Raw genomic sequence first — 24,618 nt, 5'->3', positions numbered from 1 at the left:
GAGACTTTCTTCTAGGATTCAGTTTTAATAAAACTGTGAACCCTTCTGTTTCCTTCATGTGTGACAGTCACCGGGTATGCATTTCTTTGGTTTGGTTTTTGTAAAGCTAAGGATTAAACCTAGGGTACAGGGCAGGTGATCCATGTGCTCTGCCACTGAGCTGCATCCCTTGTGGTCAACTGATGGTAGCTGCTGACCTTTCTGTACCCTTCTCAGATGTCTACCGACCTCAGTCAAACTTCTCAAAGCTACAGCAGTGAGAGCCCTAGAAATCTACTGGTATGTCCCTGATAGCTTAATAGGTTGCATTGCTTTTTAAGAAATGCATGCTCAGTAGTCTCAGGGGTCCTCATCCTCGTTTCCACCAGAATTCAAGGAATTCAGGATCTCAGGCACTTGTATAGGAAGGAAAGGGGTATCTTCTTTATATTAGTCAATATTGTCTTCAACTGCAAATGAAGGTAACGCACCAGAGCAAAAACTCCTCCTTCCCCAGCTAAAAACACATAGAGGTGCTTCCATCACAAGGCAGGTACTGCAGCACTAACAAAAACATTATTTATGCTAATGAATACTTCAATATGCTGGCTGCTAATGGACCTACCACTTTATTCTGCTATTACATAGCTTAATGAAGACAGAGTACTACGAAGTGTATTTGAGTTCTAATCATTGGATCAATGTATTTCAATCTATTTGGTTTTGTGTGTGTGTGTGTGTGTGTGTGTGGTGTGTGTGTGTTTCGTGCATTTAAAACATTTTTTTTCCTAGAGTCGAAGCTCAGATTTCACCAGATGGCCAAAGGGATCTGTGACATAAAAAAAAAAGCTGCTTTCAAAGCAAGAATTCACTCGGACTCATTTCTGCGTACCCTGCAGAAACAAGCTGGGCGACACTAAATGAATACTTGCTTGAATAAATGCACAACTTCACATAGCTACTACAAGGAAGAAGAGAACATTACAAGCCAGTTGTCCTAAAAGCCCCTCCAGCCCATGCTGTACCAGGGTGATGTCGATAGCCTTAGCTCCAGAGACACTCAAGCCTGGGTTCACTCTTGGTTCAGTGATGTTAGGATAATTGTACAACCTCACAGAATTTTATTTTCTTAATCATAAAGAGGAATAAAGATTACCTTATTTAGTTAAGAGAACAAATGAAAGTAAAATAGGTAAAGAACTTAAAATGATATTTTCTATACACTAGTAAGACATAATAGTACTCTAGTTTGTATGTAAATAGTTTTAACAGACTTTTAAAAATAATCTAAATTGTATTTTTCACTAAGCTTTATCAATCTCTAAAACTTTTAGGGGTATTAATTTGTTCTTTGATACTTAAAGTCTGAATCTACTTATTCTTAGAAAACTCATAGCCCTCAAATATAAGAGGCCAGAAGACAAGAGTCATCAATTTTGTCCTCATTTTTATTTTTCTCGTTTTCTTCATTTCTAGAAAATTACAACATATGGCTTTTTTCTTTTTAATGCATTTTTTTATTATTAGATATTTTCTTTATTTACATTTCAAATGTTATCCCCCTTCCTGGTTTCCCCTCTGAAAACCCCCTATCCCATCACCCCTCCCCCTGCTCACCAAGCCTCCCACTCCCATTTCCCTGTCCTGGCATTCCTCTATACTGGGGCATCAAGCCATCACAGGACCAAGGGTCTCTCTTCTCACTGATGTCCCACGAGGCCATCCTCTGCTACATATGCAGCTGGAGCCTTAAGTCCCTCCATGTGTACTCCCTGGTTTACACAGAGTGGTTTAGTCCTTGGGAACTTGGGGGGTACTGGTTGGTTCCTATTGTTGTTCCTCCTGCGGGGCTGCAAACCCCTTCATCTCCTTGGATCCTTTCTCTAGCTCCTCCACTGGGGACCTTTAACGCATTATTTTTATGTAGCATGCTCACGGTTATTATAATTCATTCAAATCCAGATTCAGGCAAAAACTAAAAACTAGAAATGACTACAAGTAGACCCACTGGGCTATCTAGCAGAGCAATCAACACCTCCGAGAGGAAGCAACCCAAGCCTCCTCCCGTGTCCCGCACTCACCCTGAACTAAGCTGAAGAGATGCAGTATGACCTCAAGATCAAAACCCCAGTACCTAACAGAGGGACGGCCAGGCATCCTGGACCTGTGCCAGAAGACAGGTTTTTCTAAGGATAGCTCAAATGGGTCAGTGGGATTAGAAAGCCCACAGCCTTTCTGAGTTTAGACAGGAATCCCCTGGAGACGAGAACTCTTTCTCAACTTGTCCCATAAAACCAAGAGTACCAAGCCAAACCTATGAACTGGGAGCATGACTGCCATCTAAACGGTGGGTTTATGGACACAATTCCAACAGAGCATACTTTCCGACTGCCCCCTAAAGTAGTTTGCTGCTATCAGGGTACCTCCAAGCCTCCCATAACGTAAGTACGTCCTGGAGACAGTCACATCACTGGCTTCTAGCAACACCCAACAGCTCACTCCTGGCAAACTGAGTAACTGGAGAACAACAGGCCTCCAAACACCAGAACCAAGTTTATGGGCCTCAGTGGGATTCATGCATTGCCTTTTTTTTTTTTTTCTTTTGACTGTGGCCAAGTACAGAACTGCTTATAAACGCACCTAAATATTATCTATCTGCTCAGAAAATCTCATGCCTGGGTGGAACTATCCCAAACTGAAAATACTATGGTACCCTTTAAATAAGTATCCTGATCTATGTTGGTCTGTAGTATGTCTCCTCAAGCTTAACATTTCAAATTGAATTCGCTACCTCTAAATCAAAACCTCACTGCTTAACTGTAATGATTTTATAAAAATTGTTTACAATTTTTTTTTGGTTTATAAATTAAGGATTTTAATGAACTCTCATTAAAAAAAAAATTGAGCCAATGAGGTTTTGTGGTGGTTTTATTGCTAAGCAGTAGTTATTACCTAAGTGCACTGCATAGTCTCATCAAGTCTTATAACTTCAGTCCATATATTTGAAGCTCACCATTGAAGATCCTATCCCTGGGAGCATTTTCCAGCATTAATCCATGTTTTATCTGCAAACCTACATTTGAGCAATGGATTTTACAAGGCCAGCTGCTGCTGTTTCTCAAACCTTCTATTTCTAGCTATGGAAGTTAACAACACTCCTGGAAAAACACAAGAATCAGATATGAGTCTTGCCTGACGCTGACTTTCTACTTGAGGACAAGTGTATGCAGACTGTAACCATGTGACAAATGGGGGGACATTCGGATAGTATGAAAGGTTCAGCACAAATCAGAACAACAACAACAACAACAACAACAACAACAACAACAAAAACCATAGCTTTTTCCCCTGCAAATGTGGGCCAGGGTGGGGGTGGGGCGGGGAGGGGGAATTCTCATTGTATCACATTATTGAGTTTTTTCAAGGGTGCCTCTCCCTCTCCAGTAACCAAAAAACAGAAAGCACCAAGAGGTCATTGCCAACTAAGCAATGACACAGACTTACTTTGTAAGTGTCAAAACCTCAGTCACAGAAAATCAGGCCAATGAACTTACCACATGAGAGAGTGGACAGCAGGAGAATATGGAAAAGCTGCTCAGAGCAGAGCAAAAGCCAAGGAGTTGCCCACGGGGAGGTCAGGCAGGACACTTGGAGAACACACTGAAAAGCAGCCCGGAACAATTCAACAAAGCAGCAGACAGCAACTGCTTTGAAAGGCAGCCTTGCTATGGGAAGGGGAACACAAACCAACAGCCATTCAAGCATCCTAGAGGCTGTGGGGTCCTCTGGAGGCAACAGGGGCCATTTCCTGCAGGTCTAGACTGAGAGCTGGGACCACTGGAAAACTAAGGAAACTAGTATGCAAAGACCTACAATTGCATGAAAACCATGTTCCCAAATGCACCAGATTAAAGCATCCAGAGACAATACTGCAAGGACCACACTAGTGTGCATGGAAACCTTGCAGGTACTCACTCGCCCGCTGCTATCCTGGTCTCTCAGGCAGCATATTCAACAAATTCTGTAACCGTTTCCAGAAAGCGAAGGGAAGAGAAGTTGGTAAAATATTATATGTCTGACCTCAACTTCAATCCCTACGAATGATCACCGACCTGTCTTTCTCAGCTAGACAGGAAAGGTTGAGGGAACCAGATGTGCTCCCATCAGAACATCTGCCAGAAGAGTTTTCAGACTGAGTATTTCCATTAAAAGCAGGCCCCTTGACTATATATGACCCAGCACAGGGGAAGGCCAGGGCCAAATAGTGGGAGTGAGTGGTTAGGGGAGTGGGGGGGGGGGGTATAGGGAACTTTCGGGATAGCATTTGAAATGTAAATAAAGAAAATAATAATAATAATAATAATAATAATAAGAATAATAAGAAGAAGAAGAAGAAGAAGAAGAAGAAGAAGAAGAAGAAGAAGAAAAGGAAAAAAAAAAAAAACAGGGGCTGGCAAACTTTCCCATCCAGGGGCAGACAGTAAATATTTTACATTTCAATGCAACTACTAAACGCTGACATTACAGAAGATAGCCACAGCTAATACATAAATGAAAATTTCAAAAGGTTGTTTTGAGGGCAGTGATAGGTTACATTTGTCTCAAGAGGCACTCACTCCAATTTAGATTATAACCCAAAATGTACACCTATAGACCGATACACATGCTCTGCTTCATATGGGTACCCATTTCCCAGCTGAGTCCCTCTACAGGATCCCAAAGATGCCATCTGTTCCTAGCTGGCCCCGAAAGTGTTACTAATAATGGCAAGAATAATAAAAAATAGATGCAAGTGGACTTCGTAGCTTTCCTGAGCCTGATTGGTCTTCTCCCCAAAATACTTACCCCTTCTTTCTATCAAAGCCACTATTTCCTGTGACAAATCTTTTCAATGTCTTGTCACATAAAGGCAACTCGTCCCAACTCTCCATTCTTATGCCAAACTACAAAGAGGTAGGTACAGGCACAATACAAGATTAGACAGAACATGGCCATCACTCCCTGCAAGCAATAGTGTTTCATGAATGATGGATAGCTCTGAGAGAACTAGGGATAAAGTCCCAGTTGCCACCACAATGACTATAGTTATTACATTAAAGTACAGAAAGGAGCAAAGTCCTCTGGACTGCTTGGAGGCCTCTGTTCAGAAAAAAAAACAAGTGTCCTGAACTGGGCTTATAGCACTGCTGCAGAAATAGTGGTTACATCCCTTCTCCAGTTGATGTTAAATCCTAATGTCCACGATGCTGGCTGGAAGCAGTGCTGGAGAGTGATGAGGAGGGAGATCCCTCCTTAATGCTCTCAGCGACCTTGTAAGAAGCCTCAGAAAGCAGGTAGAGCATTTACCCAGCATTTTCAAGGACAAACGTTCAATCCCTAGCAGCTACAGGGATGGAGGGGAGCCATGAATGGGTTAAAAACTGGCAGGGTAGAGTGGTGAAGAGCTGTAGTCCCAGCACCCCTAAGATAGAAGCAAGAGAACTGGGTGGGAGTTTGAGACCAGCCTGAACTACACAGAGGGTCTGATACCAGCCTGTGTCATGTACAAAGACCTTATCGAAAATAAAGCAAACACTTCTAAGTGTGCTGCCTTAACTTTCTGATACATAAGTACATAGTGGAAAAAAAAAAAAAATCCTGAGCCCCGTTCTTGTTCTTCCCAGCCTTCAGCAAGCATGCTTGCCAAAATGAAGGTGTACTGACAAAGTGTCATTGCAATACAAACATGTGACGCTCCAAAGCCCTTGCAGAATACTCACGTCTCCCATCTCCGCTCTCCCCTTAGGAAGGAAAGGAGTCATATGCTTCCATCTCCTTCACCAAAACCAGCTTCCCCCATGTGTTTCCTGTTTAACCCAGTTGCCCAAGATGGAGAGCCAAGGGAAGTGGGAATTTCTCCCAACTGTCCATTTCTAACACAACCAACGTCCTTTTCCGCTACTGTGCCCACCTTGTTTCAATGTTCATCGCCACTGAGGAATGTAAAACTGTCAACAGAATACTAGGTCGTCAGTATAATCCTCCAATAGGTAAATTTCTAATCTGTTTCAGATTTATTTAATCTACTGCAGACAAATCTTCAAATTTCAGCAGGGAACACAAGACCTTAGGTGGCCATGCTCATATGAACCTACCAAGAGATCCCTTCCATCCCCACAGCATCATCCTCTCTGACAGATATATGCCACACTCTAGAACAGCGCCTTCCAAATATTTTTCCTTCACTCTCACCCTTATTAAGTTTACTCTCACTTCTTCAAGAATCAGTCAAACATAAGCCTGTCACAAGTGGCCTCTCCCTGCAGGCAGGGTCAAGTAGCCTCTAACATGGGCTCACTAAGAGTCATAAGCATGACCATCTTAGACTTTCTACTTTGTTTTCTTCCTACCAGATCACTCAGTATATGTCCCTTGTTCTAGGAACAAGAGTGACATGAATGGAAAGCATCCCACACTGCTGCTTCCTTGGGTACCAGGAAGGTCTTTAGGTAAAGAATGATTTAACGTGGAAATCAAAGCCTGGTGCCTGTTTAAGCTGATTTCTTGAATTACAAATAAACTGAAAATCAAACATCTCTCCCAAACTGTGAATAGAATTATCATATTTTCCCACTATCGTCTGCAAAGTCAAACTACTTGAAATGATGCACACATCCTCACTGCTCCATCAATTGCTGTAACAACAGCTTCATCTGGTCCTGCCTCAAGTCCTCACCCTATAGAAGACAACATTTGTACACCAGATCAGTAACTTGACGGTCAGTGTTTATACATGTACATAGGTGGCTACCTCCTTATCATTTCTGTTACCCCGTTAATTCACATTCACCTTTTTCTGATGCCAGCATTGGTAGAGGACAGAAATGGGTTAAGGAGTCATAGTAAACTATGTACAATAATCTTTTACCAATAAAAGCAAAGAACAAAAGCAAACAAACAAACAAAACACCAAACGCTGGCTCATCTCCATTTACTAAAGATTTGGATAAACTACCATTCCAATAGCTATAGTTTTCACACACACACACACACACACACACACACACACACACACACACACAATTACAGAGCTAGCCTCACTAATTTCTACCAATGTCGTTCTACTCTGAGAAAAGATATTTTTTAAGTTGGGTCATTCTTATGTAGGCCAAACCAGCCTTAAACTCACTGTGAAGCTAAAGCTGGCCTTGAACTCCAACCTCTAAACTGGTGTTTGCCACCATACCCACTTCCTCCAACAAATTCTTTAGGAACACACACAACTTAAAAGAATGCCCGCAAAAAAAAAAAAACTTTTCTCCAAATGTGTAAGATGTGTGCAAAGTATTTATTCTATTTTAATATATACTTTCAAAGTGTTTCAACCAGCTTTTATAAATACCAACAGAAAAATAGACATTAAGATGTAAATTTAAGATTACATTATTTAGATTACTTTAAACTTTTAAATACCAGCCTAAATGTGCTGTGTATGAGCAAACTGTTTGATTTAACATTCAATGTAGGCTTGGGCTACTAATTGAGAAGTAAACTTCCCTCCCTTGTACATGAAATTAACTAATTCGTTCTCAGAACTCAAATTCTAAGTGAACAAGGCTGAACAAATGGATAGTTATGAAGCTAGCCTTTTAAACCAAAAATCAAGGATGGGAAGAGATCTGGAGACGAGAGAAAAAGTCCACGAGAGAGAAAAACAAGGGTTAAAAAAAAAATGAGGTTGGGATGGGAGAGAAGGTTGGATAGGCAATAGCATTTGCTGTTCTTACAAAGGATCCAGCTTTGGCTCCCATCCCCCATAGGGAGGCTCACAGCAGCCTGTAACTCCAGTTCCAGATATATGACCCTCAGCACCAAGCGTGTGCATGGAACATATATGTATATGCAGGCAATCATACCTATAAAATAAAATTGATTTTTTTTCTTGAAAAGGGAGACAAGGTGTATGATGACAGAACGTGTGATATGAAAAGGTGTATGATGAATAGAAACATGCAGTGTGGAAAGGGAGAAGAGCGGGACAAGGTGAGGGAACAGGGAAGAGAACGTCGTAGTCGTCGTCGGAGATGAGAGGAAGGTGAAGGCAGGGCGGATCAACCAAGTTCACGTGTATAAATAGGTCATTAGGAAACCTGTTAATTTGCTTGAGTTAAAGTATATATAATATATACAGAGAGAGTGAAAAACACACGGTATCATGTCTCTAATGACACTCTCCAACACTCCAGCATGTGCTCAGAAATACACCAGAGCTCTTTTATAACATACCAAAGAGGTGACTCCACAAACAGCTGAATTCAGCAGATTTCCAAGCTCACAGAGTCTTGATTTCACTTCAAGACGCTTATTTACTGTCTGGTTCCAATTCACAAAGGTATCACCAATCCACGCTCCCCATCTTCCCTCCCACTGCCTATCTTGAATCCCACAAATGAAAAGTCCACCCCAATCACACAGAACCATCATCCCTCCTTTGTTTCATAAACCCAAGTAGGGTATCCTGAGGAGGAAGTGACAAGGTTCACATGCCAGCAACACTCCGCTCTGCGGAAGTTCACTGGTGGGGATGCTATTTCTGACCTCCTACTCACTGTACATAGCCACACCTTCCCACCCTACTCAACCACTGGAGGAATATGGCACCATTCTTTGTTTAGTTCTCAAAATCAACTATGGGAGCATGTTTACTAAGCTCTTGAATTGCCGATTTGCTTGCATCAATTTAAGCTAATTCCACAGAATTGAGAGTCATTTTCCAAGCCTCTGAAGCTTGCCCTTAGTAACTTAACACCAGTCTGACAAATTTTTAAACCACCAGAACCTGACATACCAAAATACCAGGTACGTTTTCACCTGAACATTCTCAAAATGTTTCAGAGAACAGATGTTCACTAGAGAGACCTAGGCTCCAGGCCAGCATAGACCCAAACTGCTCTCATTTCTAGAAGCTTGCCTCTTGCTGTTACAATTTAGGCATCAGCAGGAACAAAGCAAACATTCCGGCTGAGATGAACGTCACACCTGAAACGTGAATGAGATTAAGACTGAAGTGAAGCATCCACTCTTGATGTGGACTGTTGTATGAAAGCGTCTATTTAGAGCTTCCAAGATGGCTCAGGGGGGTGGTGGCACTTACTGCCATGCCTGGGGCCCTCAATTCAATCCCTGGGAACCACATGGTAAAGAGAAGCAGTGCCCATAAGCTCTCCTCTGACCTCCACAAGTACACCATAGCCCATATGCGCCCATGTAGACACATACATGCACATTACACAGAGCAGAGAGAGAGAAGAGGGGGAGGGGATGGGGAGGGGAAGGGAGAGAGGGAAAAGAAGGGAGAGAGGCATAACTTTAATTAAAAAAATAAAATTAAAATAAAGTGCCTTATTTAGCACTTTATTTGTGTACAATAAGGATAACATTTTAACTCCACCTACTAATGTCCCAATGCAATCATCAATAAATAAACATTTCTTAGACAAGTGAGCTCAAAAATCATTATGCCAAATGTGGCTTATTGTAAGCTCAGATGGAAACCAGAGTATGAAAGCCACACCCAGAATTTGGCAGAGCAGCACCTTGCCATTTTCAACATACCCAGCATTCCAGAACTTGGGAGGGGCATCTTTTCTGTCCACCAGGTAAGTAGGAAGGAGAGAAGAAAGCAAGAAGTGTTTATGTTTCGCAGTAACAGGGTCTCTTTCAAAAGGGAACTTCCAGTAAAAAAAAATTTAGGTAAACAGGTACACATGGTTTTGAGTGGTTAGAGAGATCAATTTGTAAGCAAATAAATGCAAATTGTAATTCTCAATGAGGGTAGAAACTAGCAAAGATAGATAGATAGGTAGATAGATAGATAGATAGATAGATAGATAGATAGATAGATAGATAGATAGATAGATAGATAGATAGATTGATAGGGCAAGTTTCAAACACAGCTTTGAATTCAGTTCTCCTCACTGAAAGCCGCAGAGGACGGAAAACCACCATTGGGACCTAGGACAACCCTTCGTTTATCACTGTTTCTAATAAAACTGAAAACAAGTCTGTGTTTTCAGTAACTGTGGAAGCTAGACATCATGGAGCATAAACACTCCTGTAAGATGCTAAGGGGATCACAATTTTCCATAACTTCTTACAGACCATAGTATCCAATTGAAGAGGAAGCCAATTATGTTAGAGGACATGAAAGATGTCTAGTGACCTCACATTGATTTTTAATTAATGTGATTCATTAAGCCACATACTGGTCAAATCTGCAGTTAGGTACATACATAAAGGGCTACTAGTGTCTCTAATAGTGTAGCTTCTACATTGCTTTTCCCAGTTTAAAAGCCAATGGCAAAATTAATTGTCAAGGGCTTAGACCAATGCCTCACTGGATAAGGTAAGTGATGATCTCGATGGTCTCGCAGAGAGCCTGTGTTTGGTTGCTAGTGACCACTTCCAACAGATCTCAGCTGCCTACAGCTCTTCCAGGGGTATTCATGGCTCTGCTCTCTCCTCCATGGGTGCATACGCTCACATGCACAGACCTGCACACAAGTAATCCAAAATAAAATAAATCTTTCAAGATACACTTTCTATAAAATAAAATTATTACTCAGTATGCTTCATTGGACTTTCTCGACCATCATACATTGACTGGAAATATAAAGTTAAATCTCAATTAGAAATAAATTTGAGTTGGAGGTTTTCTTACTGTGTAACACAGGCTGGCTTTGAAGTCCCAATCTTCCCTCACCAACTTTCCACGTGTCAGAATTATAGTTGTGCACCACAACTCGCTGCCCACTGACTTTTTAAAAAAGACCCTCTAATAAATCTTCCACAGGTCACTCAGATATTATAGAGTGTTTTAAGCTATTAGCAATGTAATTAATGAAAATTATTGATTGACAGAGATATTTCATAAGTAATCACATAAACCATGCTTTGTATAAGCCTCTTTGCATAATAAATCTCACTGAATTCACCCAAGAACACTGTGTGGTAGCTATTGCTGCTGTGGTACAGAGCTGGGAGTTTGGATACATAATTGAAATTACAGCACTAAGCAATGATACTTCTGGGAATCAGAACACTGGATTTTCTGACCCAAAAGATCTTAGAGCTTTTACTCTTCTGTCTTGAGCTTTGAGAGCTCTGACAGAGGGATATACTTCATGGATACAAACATATCCTTCATGTTTTAGCTATGACCACCCTGCACATGTGTCCAACATAGTCGCGTGAAATTCTCCACCAATTGGCAAACACACCAGTGCAAAAAATGTCTCCTTACTTGGCATACAAACCACGCATCATTTGGCATACAACCCAGACCATCAGAACTGCTACAAACACACATATACACCAAAAGCGAAAGGAATGTCCATCAAGAAGTAGCCTTGGCCATGGTGTCTGTTCACAGGAGTAAAACTCTAAGACAGCAGCTATAGGATAAAAGTAAAAACTGTTGAGAACAAGATACATCAATGGCAGTGGTCAACTGAATCATCCCATCTCCTGCTTCAGCAGACGCTCCACCTAAATACATAAGGATGCAGTTTCCAAAACCACAGAGAACATTCCTCATTCTACTTCATTCGACCCCTGTTCCATGTGAAGTTATTATTATTTTCACTTCTTGACCAATTAAAGTACCAAGTTCATGAGAGCGAAAGGGCTCAAGTCCTTAAGTAGTAAAGTGGAATTCTAAGACTCTTTTTTTTCTCGATCCAATATGTGTTCCCAATACCCTATAATACTAAATAATGACATGGAACTAAAAGGAAAATCTAGCTCATTTTAGAATGGCTTCTTTTAAAAGATTCTATTTGACTCACTCCAGAAATCTTTTAAGATGCCTGAAAGTTAGAATGGACTAAATTAAATATAATCGTTTAAAACCAAAATGCCAATTCATTTTATTTTAATTTGAATGGTGCATAGTACACAAGGACCACACCACTGAGCCCTGTCTCCACCCCAGATGGAAAATTTCATATTACTGTAAGAGCCCTCACCCCACACCCTTGGACCGTTCAGAATCTCAGCTGTTTGTATGTTCTGCTGCATTAGTAAAGTCTGTAAAGTTTCTATGCAGTGAAAGCTACATTTCCTTAAAATGCATTTTGGCTCTCGAAAGCCAGTTTGGGCATCAGGACCTCTTCAGGCCATGAGCTCAGTGTTACAGAGGGAAGATCAATATTAACCTTGGAGCCTCACTTGCTTTATTTGCCTGTACTGCGTCTTCATTTTGGAGACAAGGATACCAAACGTTACTAGTCTCTCACTAGTTTTGCTAGATATGACAGCTCAGATTAAAACTCCAGAGTGGTGGAGACTGTTCTCTGGTAAAAGTTACCTCTGCTCTCTCTCTGTGTCTGGATAGAACAAGCTCAGTTCCCCTTGACTTTTAGAAAGCATTCCATAACTGAGAGCACTGGATGCCTTTGAGACAGAGCGGTAGCCTGCGCATCAGAAAATGAGCCTCCTGAGAAACTTAGGACCACCCTGATGTCCACACACATATATGTCCCAAATGGAGAACAGCTCTCTCTAAATTTCTATAGAACCCTCTATCTGCAACTCTAACAAAATTACACTCCTAGAAGGAAAAAGCCCCATGATTCTAACATGCCAGATTGTTGCCAGCAAAGCTCTTTCTTGCCTCCTAAATGCTTAGAGTCCCTAGACTCACTGAGCAGCACCGGGACCAGATCTACTGCATTAAGGCAATGAGTATCTTTAAAAATTAGATTTTGATATCTGAATCTAGAATTATGTTACACAGAAGATGTTTTTGTATGTGGATGGTGACGGATACTTCAATGGAGACCATCTCCTAAGCCTCACTGGGCTCTGCCTTTTCAAATCTCAAAGAGGAACTCAAACTCTTACAATGAGATTAAAAATGTCTTGATTGAGCGTATAAGCAGGAAGGAAGCAGAACATAATTGAACAAATTGGTTAATCTCTTACAGACACAGGGGAGACCTTTCCTTAACCCCCCTTCCCCCAGGAATTTAGGCAGCTTTTCCAAACATCTTTAAAGACACTGAACTCATCTATAATCATATCTAAATGATATTTCTAAAAGCCAAAGATTGTGATCCCCAAACCTACAGAACCTGCTGTACCTGACACTAAAGAAATTCAGAGTCCTGCGTCCTCTCCAAGCCAAGTCCACACTGTAACAACTCCCTCCCAAGTACACTGACCTTTGGAAGTGCTGGTCTAGAAAGACATACACTTAGATAGAAACATACGTAGCAACTGCCCCCCCACCTCCATAGGACAGGCACAGAGAGATCCATCTAGTTATAAGAAACTGAAGACTTTTGCTAACTAGTTGAGGATAATGGCTCATGCCTGTTATTCACAGCACTAAAGAGACTGAGACAGGAGGATTTTAAGTTGGACACCTGACTGGATTACATAAAAAAAAAAAAAAAAAAAAAAAAAAAAAAAAAAAAAAAAGACCTGAATCTCAAAGGCAACAACTACAACACAGGCCTCCATAAATACAGAGAACAAGCTGCAAAAGAGAGCCAGGTCTACAACTTACTTACCTGCCACAGGCATTTTCAACATCATACTACAAACAAATTGAAAAGGAGCCACAGAAAGTTGGTTCATACAAAGAGTTAGCATTATTTATATAGATGACACCTAAGACACTGTAAACAGTGACATTTCAACTTCAACATTCATAAAGACTTCAACAAAATCCATAAAGACTATTACTTCTAAGAGAAAAATGTCTCAAAAAAGTAAATTTTAGCATACAGTGTCAAACCTCAAATTCATGTACTTCCAGTAAACACACACATGCACACACACTGAAAAGAATGGGCTAAAATGTACATAAAACCTTATTTCATGAACACAAATTCAGTGATAATTCAGTGCCAGTGTTTTTCTTCCAACAGAGCAGCAAGAACACCTTCCTATTTTGAATTCAGTTTACCAAATAAATTGAGGTATACCAGTTTTTCACATCAGCTATAAATAATCGCCTCCCCCTAAAGGGCCTACCTCTGCAAATAAAAATGTCTCTTTTCCCGATTAAACTTCTTCATCATCTGAGAAATTTCCTTCTGCAAATTTGTAGTTGAAAAAGTTGCCATCAGGTGCCTGCTTCGTCAAAATAAGCTCTCTTCAGAAGCTTTGGAGCAGTCTGGTAGGTAATTATCAGGCCTAAGGAGGAGCGACCAGCCCCCAAAGAAACGGATTTGAAAAGATATTCGGACCCGGGTCTTTTGCCTACAGATATCTTTTGCAATCAAAAGCAGCAGGCTCAGTATTTATGTATGGAAGCCTGAAGACAGGGTAGCCAAAAAGCAGTTTAAAGAACAAGGAGAAACATCCCAAAGGAGCCGATAAGGGTTTTGGCTGCTACAGTCTGCCACAGTCAGCACGACCTAAAGAAGCCACGCCCTTCTCCCAGAGGGTTCTCTAAGGACAGTGACCTCCCCAGGTTGGGAGAACCCACCATGCCTGTGAGAGGAATCTCCACAGCTCCCGCCAATGGCGGCGCCCCATGCAGAGGGTACAATTTGCAAGGGCCCTCACTCCAGCCTTCACTGCCATCAGGAAGCCTTTGTTCCTCCAGAGAAATCTAACTAAAGGATGTAACTATTGACTGTGTGTTTAACTGGGGAGCTGCCACTGACAGCTAAGAATGAGGAGTAGGCAGGCACTCATTATGGAACAAGCTGGAAATTAACAGAAGCAGGATTCTGACTGTACTCAAAGTCTCTTTGGGCATCTGTCTTTCTCCAGCACTACATTTATAATCACGGTAACAACATGCTTTTTGGCAATGTCCTTTACAGAAACATATATCATGATAGAGTATTAAAAAAACAACAACAAACAAACAAACACACAAAAAACATGGGGCTGTGGCTTGTATCCACACAGCTTCTTTATAAAATGCTAAGGAGAAAATGCAAAAAAAGAAAACATTTCTGAAAATAGAGCTGTAAGTCTCCCTTGCCTTCTTTATCCTTAAAGGAAAAAAAAAAAATGTAAGAGATAAACTTGTGAACTACACTTAAAATTAATACCTAAAGAATTTCAAGTATGCAGGGTTCTATGGGCTGCCATTCTTCCCACTGGATTTTTAAACAATGTTGAAATAAAGCTACAGTCCCATCATTTAACACTGTTCAAAATGTCAAGAGTCAGGTTGTGCCCCAGTGGCCACTCTTCAGCAAATAACATGCCCTTTGAAGTTAAAATACTCATAAATGACACCAAGGGAGAAATCCTACCTTGAGCAGTCAAACTTAGCTACTTCTAAACCTCTAAAGAAATCAACCAGAAATTACCTCTGCAATCACGATTAGGAGGGAAGTACATTTACCGACACAACTTGGAAATTTTGGAGTTTCAAACCTCCATTATTTCTTTTTCCAAAGACTGTGTGTGTCTGTGTGTCTGTGTGTGTGTCTGTGTGTGTGTGCGTGCACACAAGCACACATCTGTGTGTGTAAGAGTATGACCTATACATGCCCTAGCACACACTTAAGAATCACAAGACAACCGCTCTCCCTCTCTCGCTGGTCAGTCCTTGTCTTTCCACCTTGTGTGAAACAGGTATCTTTGCTATTCTGTAAATGTCCTGGCCTTCAAACTCCTGAGGGTTTTGCTGTTTCTGCCTCCCATCTTCTAGGGGAAGTAGTCCTTCACTGAGGATTCAAGAGGATTTAAAGACACTCATGTTATTTTTTTTTTTCCCCGTAGTTCTGGAAGATGCAAATTTAGGTCCTCAGGCTTGGGTACCAAGTGCTTCTATCCACTGAACCCTCCCTCCACCCAGCTTCAAGGAAATATTTGTAAGGTTTCCTAAGGACATAAAGCAAGATTGAAAACTATGTTGATTTTTTGCTAGGGTTATGTAAGAAGAGAGAATATCCATTGAGACAACACCTCCATCAAATTGGTCTGTAAATAAGTCTGTGGGAGGCATTTCCTTGGTTAAAAGTTGATGTGGGAGGGCCCAGCCCACGGTAGGTGCTGTCACCCCTAGGCTAGTAGTCCTGGATGCTATCAGAGTAGGTGACGCAAGCCATCAAGAGCTTGCCTGCAAGCAGCGCTCTTCCAGGTCTTCTGCGGAAGTTCCTGTCTCCAGGTGCCTGCCTTGAATTCCTGTCCTGACTGACTTCCTTCAGTGATGGACTATGACATGAAAGTATAAGCCAAATAAACCCTTTCCAAGTTGCTTTTGGTGAGAATGCTTTACCCCAGCAAGCGAAAGTGAACAAGGACATGTACCTACACTGATTCCATCTTTTATAAACTTGATGCTTCTAAGAATAATTGCAAATGTATTGTGATAATTTCCCCAAGAACGAAGACAAGTCATCAAAAGCAGAGATTTGAAAAAAAAAAAATTTTTTTTTCTTTAACTGATCATACCACCTAGCACAGAGGCGCTAGTTTATAGGCAAGACCGTGTTTCATTTGACAAACCCGGAATGTAGTCTTGAGAGCAGTCTATGCCACGCCTCCTACCCTCCCTGACACAGATACCACAAAGGGACCTACTGGATAAGTCAAGAAACAAAAGCCAATGGCAGATTATAAGCAAATAGCATCTCCTCTGCCCAGCGCTGAGAGACTCTGTCCCCAAGCGAAGTGGCACCTGTCCCCTCATCCAAGAAGCCACCATGAATCTGATCAGATGGAACTCCACAATGAAATGGAAGCGACAGCCAAAATGAGGAGTTTCAGCTCTCCTCTCTGCCCCACGTTCATTTTCTGGACAACTCACCTTTGAGGTCATGATTTCTGCACATGAGAATAATCTACATTTATAAAATATCCTTAAATAAAGCAAGTTTCTCTTTTTAAAAAAATGACAGCAACATAACTGTTGAATTTCACAGATATCATCTGTGTTCCTGTCTTATTCATATTAAGCCTATATAGCCAGATTCCTTTGTTTCCCATTTATTTGTAAATTTAAAAAAAAATCATAGTGGTAAACATTAAAAAGTAATCCTAAAATTTCAGGGGTTGGGGGAAGGCTAAAATGAGTATTGAAGTTTTTAAACTAGAGTCTTGGGATGTGTACCACAAAAATAGGAAGGTGACTAGAAAGTCCAGGAGGAGGAAGGGGGCTCAGCTTGAATGTCATAGCACTCTTTCTTACGTTAATTGCCTGGGAAAGACACCCCAAAGTCTTTTAGCCCAATGACAAACTGAGGCAACTCTAGTCAATGTGAAGAATTCAGGCACAACATCCTGTATTTCATCACCAATGGAGGGGACACTAAAATGTTTCCCAGGCACAGTAATCTCTACTGCCAGCACACAGGAGCCTGAAGTAAAAGGATCACAAGTTTGAGGCCATCCTGGGTTACCAAGCTAGACACTGTCTCTTAACTACTTATTAGTGAACGAATACTAGTAACACTTTTCAAGTATGAATACGGCGTCGGACGTTTCCCAAGAAGTAGATCTGAGTTAAATTCTATCTGCTGTAGGGCAACCTAGCAACACTTCCGTAGCAGACCTCACAGATGCCAAGTACTTTTACCTGCTCAAGTGGCGGCACGCTTGCCAAGGGGAGCAGCTGTTGTAGATGCTTTGTATATATACCTCAAATAAAAGCAGCTGCTGTCTAGACGCACTCGCAACTAGTGACTCACTCACTGAGTGTCACCGTCTAGGCCCAAAAGCACATGCAAGCCACCTGCCATTAAACCTAGCTACACCTATACTGACCCCCAAATATCATGTCTTTATCGGATAATCAATGCCAATGGTGTCATCCCTTTCTTTCTTTCTTTCTTTCTTTCTTTCTTTCTTTCTTTCTTTCTTTCTTTCTTTCTTTCTTTCTTTCTTTCTTATTGTTATAGCTAAATTCCTAAATAGGTACAACTATCCATACAAGAGACCTTTTTTTACATTCATTTACCCACCTATTCTTTTCTTCAAAGCTTCAACACGTGTCACCTTTTGAGAATCCATTAAAGTAAACATGCTACCTCACTTTCTGAAGTTACATACCTTCTCGCCCCCCCCAAAAAAAATCCCAGAAAGCTTTACTCATTAATGATAATTCATATAATAACAATAAGGTTATAGAGACATCAGTAGGTCAGCCAGGGATTTTTTCAGAATGCCTTATGGGTAAACTCTGCCCTCTCCTAATATTATGAAGGTCCCTGATTTGGAGGTAACGCCCTCTCGGCCTGTGGTATAGACAGCTGGACCTTTAACAAGTGCTTTCAGTGCACCTAGAAACAACAGACTTTAGGAAAATAAGTGTGCTTCTAATGCATGTTTGAATCCAAAGGGTATGTTTGTTTTGGGATTACAGCAGCAGAGAATTCAGTGTCCCCCTCAGAGGCACATTACCTTTGAAAATCTAAGTACAGGTAAGACAACAGCACTTGGAATGACAATGTAAACTAATAACTGTGTCGGTGTCAGCACATGTATACATGTGTGTGTGTCCGATAAAATAAAAACTAAGAGACAGATGGTTGGCAGGCAGTTTCCCCTTCAGCTTTTGTGTATGTCCTCCAGGTCCTCGTATTGGGGTCGTCTGCGATGATAAACGCCATGTGACAAGCTCAATGGAGGTGAAGCAAAGCAATCTACCCTGGCTTTCCCTAGTTGTAATTTTAATTTGCCAGAAAGAAATGCACTTGTTCAAAAGAATAAAATGAGCCATTTCCAAATGAGTTTGACAGATCAACCAAAGCTTAGCAAGAAAAATAAAATGTTACGTAAAACAGTTCATAGACTATAAATTGTTTCCTATTGCATTTTATCAGGTTATTATAATTATATGGGGAATGGAAATAAGAAGCAAAATGCTACTCTTGTGTTTGATTTCTGGTGATAAGGACATGAGATTTATACACAATCTGTGATTTATAAAAAAAAAAAAAGAAATTTTCCTTATTGTTTTTTGTCATATGCATGTACTTCTTTATTTTATGTTAACATGCAGAATGATGTTTAACATACAAAGCAGGTTTCCTGATAGGACTTTCAACACGTGGAACATTATGCTCTGTTTTGACATAGACTCTCATTGTGTAGCCCTGGCTCATCTGGAACACTAGGTTGGCCTGGAACTCACAGAAACCTTCCTGCCTCTGCCTCTGCCTCTTACATTCTGGAAATAATGGCATGAGCCACCACACACACATAATTTTAGAGGTAAAATACACTGGAACTTAAAACATAATCCGTTCAGATTGATCCAGAGAAAATCTACTGAACTCATTCTTTAGAGTGAAACTAATGGTGAGATCAGGTCCCAGAGGATTTTTTTTTTCTTTGTCATATCATATCAAAGACCACACTAACAACAGCCTTAAAACTCAAACAGAAAGAATACCTGAATACTAGCAGATGTAAAGACAGGCTTCTGAAAAGTCGTTATTCCACCCTCTCCTAGCATGACAAAGATGCCTATTGACAGACAAGTACTCTTAGCCTATGATAAACAGCTGTTCCGTGGTCACAGACATACATCTTGAACAAGTGCTTTCAGTGGATTGAATAGCAACAGATTCTCTTCCTTCATTTCAACACTGTCAATCAAAATCATTATGAACAAAATCCTCACTACTGTGTTGTATGAAGACCTGAACAAGGAATGTGTTAGAGTGCTAGTTAGATCATAGCCAGATGTGGTGACGCAAGCATGAGACCCCAGCACTCAGGAGGGTGAGCCAGGAACATCAGGAATGCAGGGCCAGCCTGGGCTACAACAAACCAAGACCCCGCCTGCAGTATCTGAAGAGGGTAAGCGCAGAAGAAGGAAAAGAAAGGGATTTCTTTTCAAAGGCCTCAATAAAATAACTAAGGTATCTATAAATAATGTTGAGGAACATTCTGGGTTTAAGAATAGAAAGTTTCGGGCTGTAGCAACAGCTCTGATCAGATAAAGCACTTGCCACACAAACCAGGTTCTTATCTCCAGAGCACGTGGACAAGTCAAACAGGTGTGGCCATGTCTGTAATACTCCTGGAGAAGTAAATAAAGCCAGAGCAAACTAGTTCGTTGGCCTGGTGGGGCTCAGTTATCTCCAGGTTCAATGAGAGACCCTGACTCAAAATATAGTGTAGAGAAAGAACAGAGAAGATACCTGATATCACTTCAGGTCTTCTTCACATGTATGTTCTGTGCTCAAGAGAGCACACACACACACACACACACAGAGAGAGAGAGAGAGAGAGAGAGAGACAGACAGACAGACAGACAGACAGACAGACAGACAGACAAGACAGAGACACAGACAGACAGACAAGAGACAGACAGAGACAAAGTGACAGAGACAGAGAGACAGAGAAGAATGCAAAACAAGCATCAGGGACAAAAATCTGCAAACTAGTGGCACGTGCACGTTGCAATATCAAAAATCTCTAAGTTGTCATGTTTTATTCTTCCACGGCGATGAATTACTCTACTCAAGGGAATATTAAAAATCTGCACATTGTTCTTGCTCCATTATCTGTATCTCATAAATGGGTACACCACGCACAAAATGATATGTGGACAATCCAATCAGACTCCAAGGCATTTACAGTTTATCTTGGCAACGAGCTGACTTCCCCCCCGGTGTGACCTCTGAGAAACTTGTGGCCACATTTTAAAGGGGACAGCGTGTGCTGATGCAAGGTCAGCCTCAACAAGTGCATAAGAGAGCAAAGAGTTGGGGGTCACAAAGGTTGTCTATCTGCATTTTGCACACTCATAAACATCAAGTTTCTCCAGAGAATGAAAAGGATCACTTAAAAGAGTCACATCGAGTGGAACTTAAGATGTGTCAAGCATTTCATATTGGTACCACAACTTGAGATTAAGCAGCCATTACCTTATACTAAAGGTGAGAGGAGAGAGAACAAGAGAAGAGGGAAAGCATGTATGCTTTCTCATCAGATACTGTGAACTCTGCCCTGGCATTGCTCATTTCCACACACTGTACACATATTCTTAGGTTTACCACCGAAACACTTGAGAGACATTAAGTTTCTCCAATAGAGAACTGATTTTTGCTTCAAGAAAGCTTTATGCTACCACTTAACTTCCAACAAAGCTATATAAAACATAAAAAATGAGTATCAGTATATCAGCTGATAAACTGAACAGATCATGGCGTTTAGAAGAAATGGCAACTTTGAGAAGTACATAAGCAATGATGCTCACTCTGCAACAATAATAACACCCTACTAAAGTTACAGCCTGATGCTTTAGGCTACAATGCACGGTTCTAATTTAGCTAAGCAAGTCATGCATACAAGCCATCTCCCCCTTCTGTGTGGTTCTTGCTACTTCCAGTAGCTTCGGTTCCAGAACTGCATTCTACCGAAGTTCCTGGGGGTCATCACAATGTACAGATGTAATTTAAGCAACGCTTTCCACGTGAACCTCTGCAATCTGAAATGGAGTACTGGAAACCAGCATATCATGCTGTAGTTTCCACTTGGCTCCCCCTCTTTGCTTCCCTCTTCACACACCAGCGGAGCGAGCTACAGAACTTACAGGGAAAGTGCATTTGCAAAGCCACAGTTGACAGTGCACCTTGGCAATGAATCACATTCTCATGCTGAACACACAACAAATAAATTCAGTGTGGCATAAATATGCACCTCATGGCTCCTCGGGAACACAGGAATAAAGTTTGCTACCCTTAAGATTTCACATTTATAAGACCATGTGGTGGCACACGTAGTTTCGCCAGAAAATAATCTTTAATGCATAGTGAAGCAAAACTCATACTTTAGGCCCTCAACGTTCTATGAATACATGTCTAAATACCATATTGGACCTGGTATCAATGGTATGAGAAAACTATCACAGGAAATTCACCTATACAGACAGAAAAATCGAAGGCAAGGATTGGTAACACTCAGTGTGACCTGTAACAGGGGGAGGAACCTATAGCAAATTCCGGCCGTCAAGGGTAACTCATATATCATCCTCGACACAGATGTCTCCCAGACTCACAGTCCAAACAGGTCAGGATGAGCGGGAGACCTACAGAACGCTGCACCTGCACACTGACTTACGTTTTAGTCTCCATGGTGAAAGGAAGCGCTGCCTTTATGCTCTTTTGAGAACTGGACAGCAGTTAAGAGTAGTCAAGAAGGATGCTTCAATAATGTTCAATGATGTGACAGTATTTCTTGAGTGCACTTTCTTCCTAAGCTCCGTATTCTTGGTTTCAACACTCCCTCTTCCAGATCACCCCAGAAGAGTCAGCCACTGCCCTGACTCATCCCTGAACTCATTTTAGGGAAACCTGCACAAAGCTTTCTCCGTGGGGAAACTCTTAAAATAGCAGGTGCAACATCACAGAAATCCGGAGAGAGAAAGGCCAGCATCCCAGCCTGCCCCACTCTCTGAGACCATTTCTGAGAGCCGCTGATGTCGGTACGCTCTTTAAAAGTGGAGGAAAAGTTTGTTTGCTGGAGACTATCAGCCAGCCTTTGCTGGGCACAACACAGAAGCACCACGTCAGGGGTGTAGGGGTAGCTCTGCAAGTGTCATCAGGGAATTTCATAGCAGACATGAGGGTGAGGACCAAGACCCCCTGATTTAAGACATCCAATCACTCTTAGCAAGAGAGTGGACCGAACAGAGTATATAGAATATGACTGGCTAGCAAAGAATATACCCTTCCTTCTCTTACTGTTGTCAACCACTTTCATGAGCTGCCTCGCCCTAACCCTGGGGATCCATTCACTCCCCTAAGCCCAGAGAGGCTGCTGAAAGGCTGTCAAAGTAAATCTGTGTTCACTTTTTGGATGGTTTAATTCCAATGGAGCATGAAACACCCCAGGACGGTTAATAAGTTTAGCCAGGCATGCCGTTCTCCTTAATATATTTTAATTATGCATCTGTTTTAATTGTAATCAGATTAAGTCACCGGAAAGGCACAAATTGGAGTTTTCCCTAATGGCTATTGGAACTTTTCATCAGTTTCTAAACACTAACAATATATTTTTTAAATAGGTAGAGACATCAGCACAAGGGTGATATTTTTCCAAGTATCAATGCAGTTTCTTTGACAACACAATCCGGGTCTCATTAGCCACCCAAACTAACCCAAATACAGAAGACAACTTCTGTCTCCAGGGCGTCTTCTTCTGCAATTAGCACCAGACAATCACTAATGTCTAATGCAAAACTCCCAAACAGAACTGAAAGCCCACGTTTTTTATAAAGGAATTCCCCATGAGGCATGAGCGAGGCTGGGGAAGCGAGAGATACAACCAGCAGCGAGATATAGCTCAAAGTTTACTATCATACACGTCCAAGAGAAAGTTGACTCAGAGTACGCGCGCTCTTTCCTCTATTTTGGCAACTGTCATATGTGCGTTTAACTTCGAGAAATCAGTGTCCTATCAATAAAAGGAAACCACGCGGGGAGGTGCAGAGGTGCTTCCTTCCAGCCCACGCGTAAAAAAAATCGCTTAATATGCTTTCTTTTGCACCACGGTATATCTAGGATTGTTACTGGAATTTTTACTTTGGCTGGTTGTTTGTTTAACGTGGGTTCATTAAACAGTTTTCCAAATTGCCTGGATTTCCGCTAAGAAACTTAAGCGCCTGCCAACCAGCAAGAAGCAAGCGAGAACCTGCTGCAAAGTAAGAGCGGAAACTCGTTCGGCCCGCCCAGCGCGCCTGCGTCCGTCCGGGCTGTTTGCTTTAGGTGTTACGGTTTCCGTGTCGCCTAAACCTTCAGGTGCAGATACCTGTCCCCCCCAACCCCGCCCCCCAAGACGCGCTTCAGCCTGACAGCAAGCAGTACCAGAGCCACTGAGAAGCCCCCCTCCCCACCCCCGTCGCACCGCAGCCATTGCCCCTTTCTCTCACCCACTTACCTGTCATCATAGCAGAAATCGGCACTCAGGGTGTTGAGATACAAGGCGAGCCCCAGAGCGCTGCTCACCAACTCTGCAATCATCTCTCCACCGCCTTCCCTCCGGCTTGGCTCCCAGCGCGAGCGCAGCAGCGGCAACAAAAAACAGAAGCATCAATCCCCACCTTCCGCCGCCTTCTCCTCCTTGGCTGCACTTTTCCCCGGCTTCCCCGCCCGCTTCCTCGTCCTCCCTCCGCTCCTTCTTCCGATCCCGGGCTCCTCCTCGGGGCGCCGGGCTCCGCTGTTCCTGCGTGCTCCCGGGGTTGCGGGCTCACACCGCTCTCCCCATGCCCGACAACCGCGAGAGGCAAGCGGCGATCGGCTTCACGCCCCCCGGCGGAGAATCGGGGCTAGTCCTTTTCCCGCGGCTCGCGGTCCCCACCCTAACCCATGGCACTTTGGGACGCCCTAAGGTAAAGGACTGCGGAGATAGAAGAGTGCGAGATGGGGGACCAAAGGGCTGGACAGAGCGAGGATCTGGGACCAGCGGGAGGAAAGGAGAGACAGAGAGAGACGGAGAGAGAAAGGGGCGGGTGGGAGGGACGAGGCGAACCGCCTCCCCTCGCCGCCTCCCGGGCGCACGACTCCCCGGTCGTTCGCAGCAACTCGGCCGCCACCGCGGCTGCGGCACATTCACTCTTTATTGGTTCCCTCCCGGACCCCTCTCCAGTGAAGTGAGAAGCGGCGACTGGGGACTCCAAAAGCTCCCGCGTGGGGTTCTCGCCGCGGCCCCACGCGCCTGCGTGGCCAACCCACC

General features: G+C 42.4%; 1 protein-coding gene across 1 annotated transcript in view; it reads right to left on the bottom strand.

The window, feature by feature from the left end:
* The window catches only part of Tmtc2 (transmembrane O-mannosyltransferase targeting cadherins 2), a 387,746-nt gene extending 363,129 nt beyond the window's left edge, over window positions 1-24,617 (bottom strand). Inside the window, exon 1 of the mRNA XM_029542332.1 lies at window positions 23,824-24,617. Within this exon, the coding sequence (XP_029398192.1) occupies window positions 23,824-23,906 (83 nt within the window). The 5' untranslated portion in view covers window positions 23,907-24,617. The remainder of the gene's footprint in view (window positions 1-23,823) is intronic.
* Between the last annotated feature and the right edge of the window lies 1 nt (window position 24,618).

This window comes from Mus pahari, chromosome 9, assembly GCF_900095145.1.
Source record: "Mus pahari chromosome 9, PAHARI_EIJ_v1.1, whole genome shotgun sequence".
In the NCBI taxonomy this organism is placed as follows: domain Eukaryota; kingdom Metazoa; phylum Chordata; class Mammalia; order Rodentia; family Muridae; genus Mus; species Mus pahari.
This window is presented reverse-complemented; position numbering and strand designations above follow the sequence as displayed.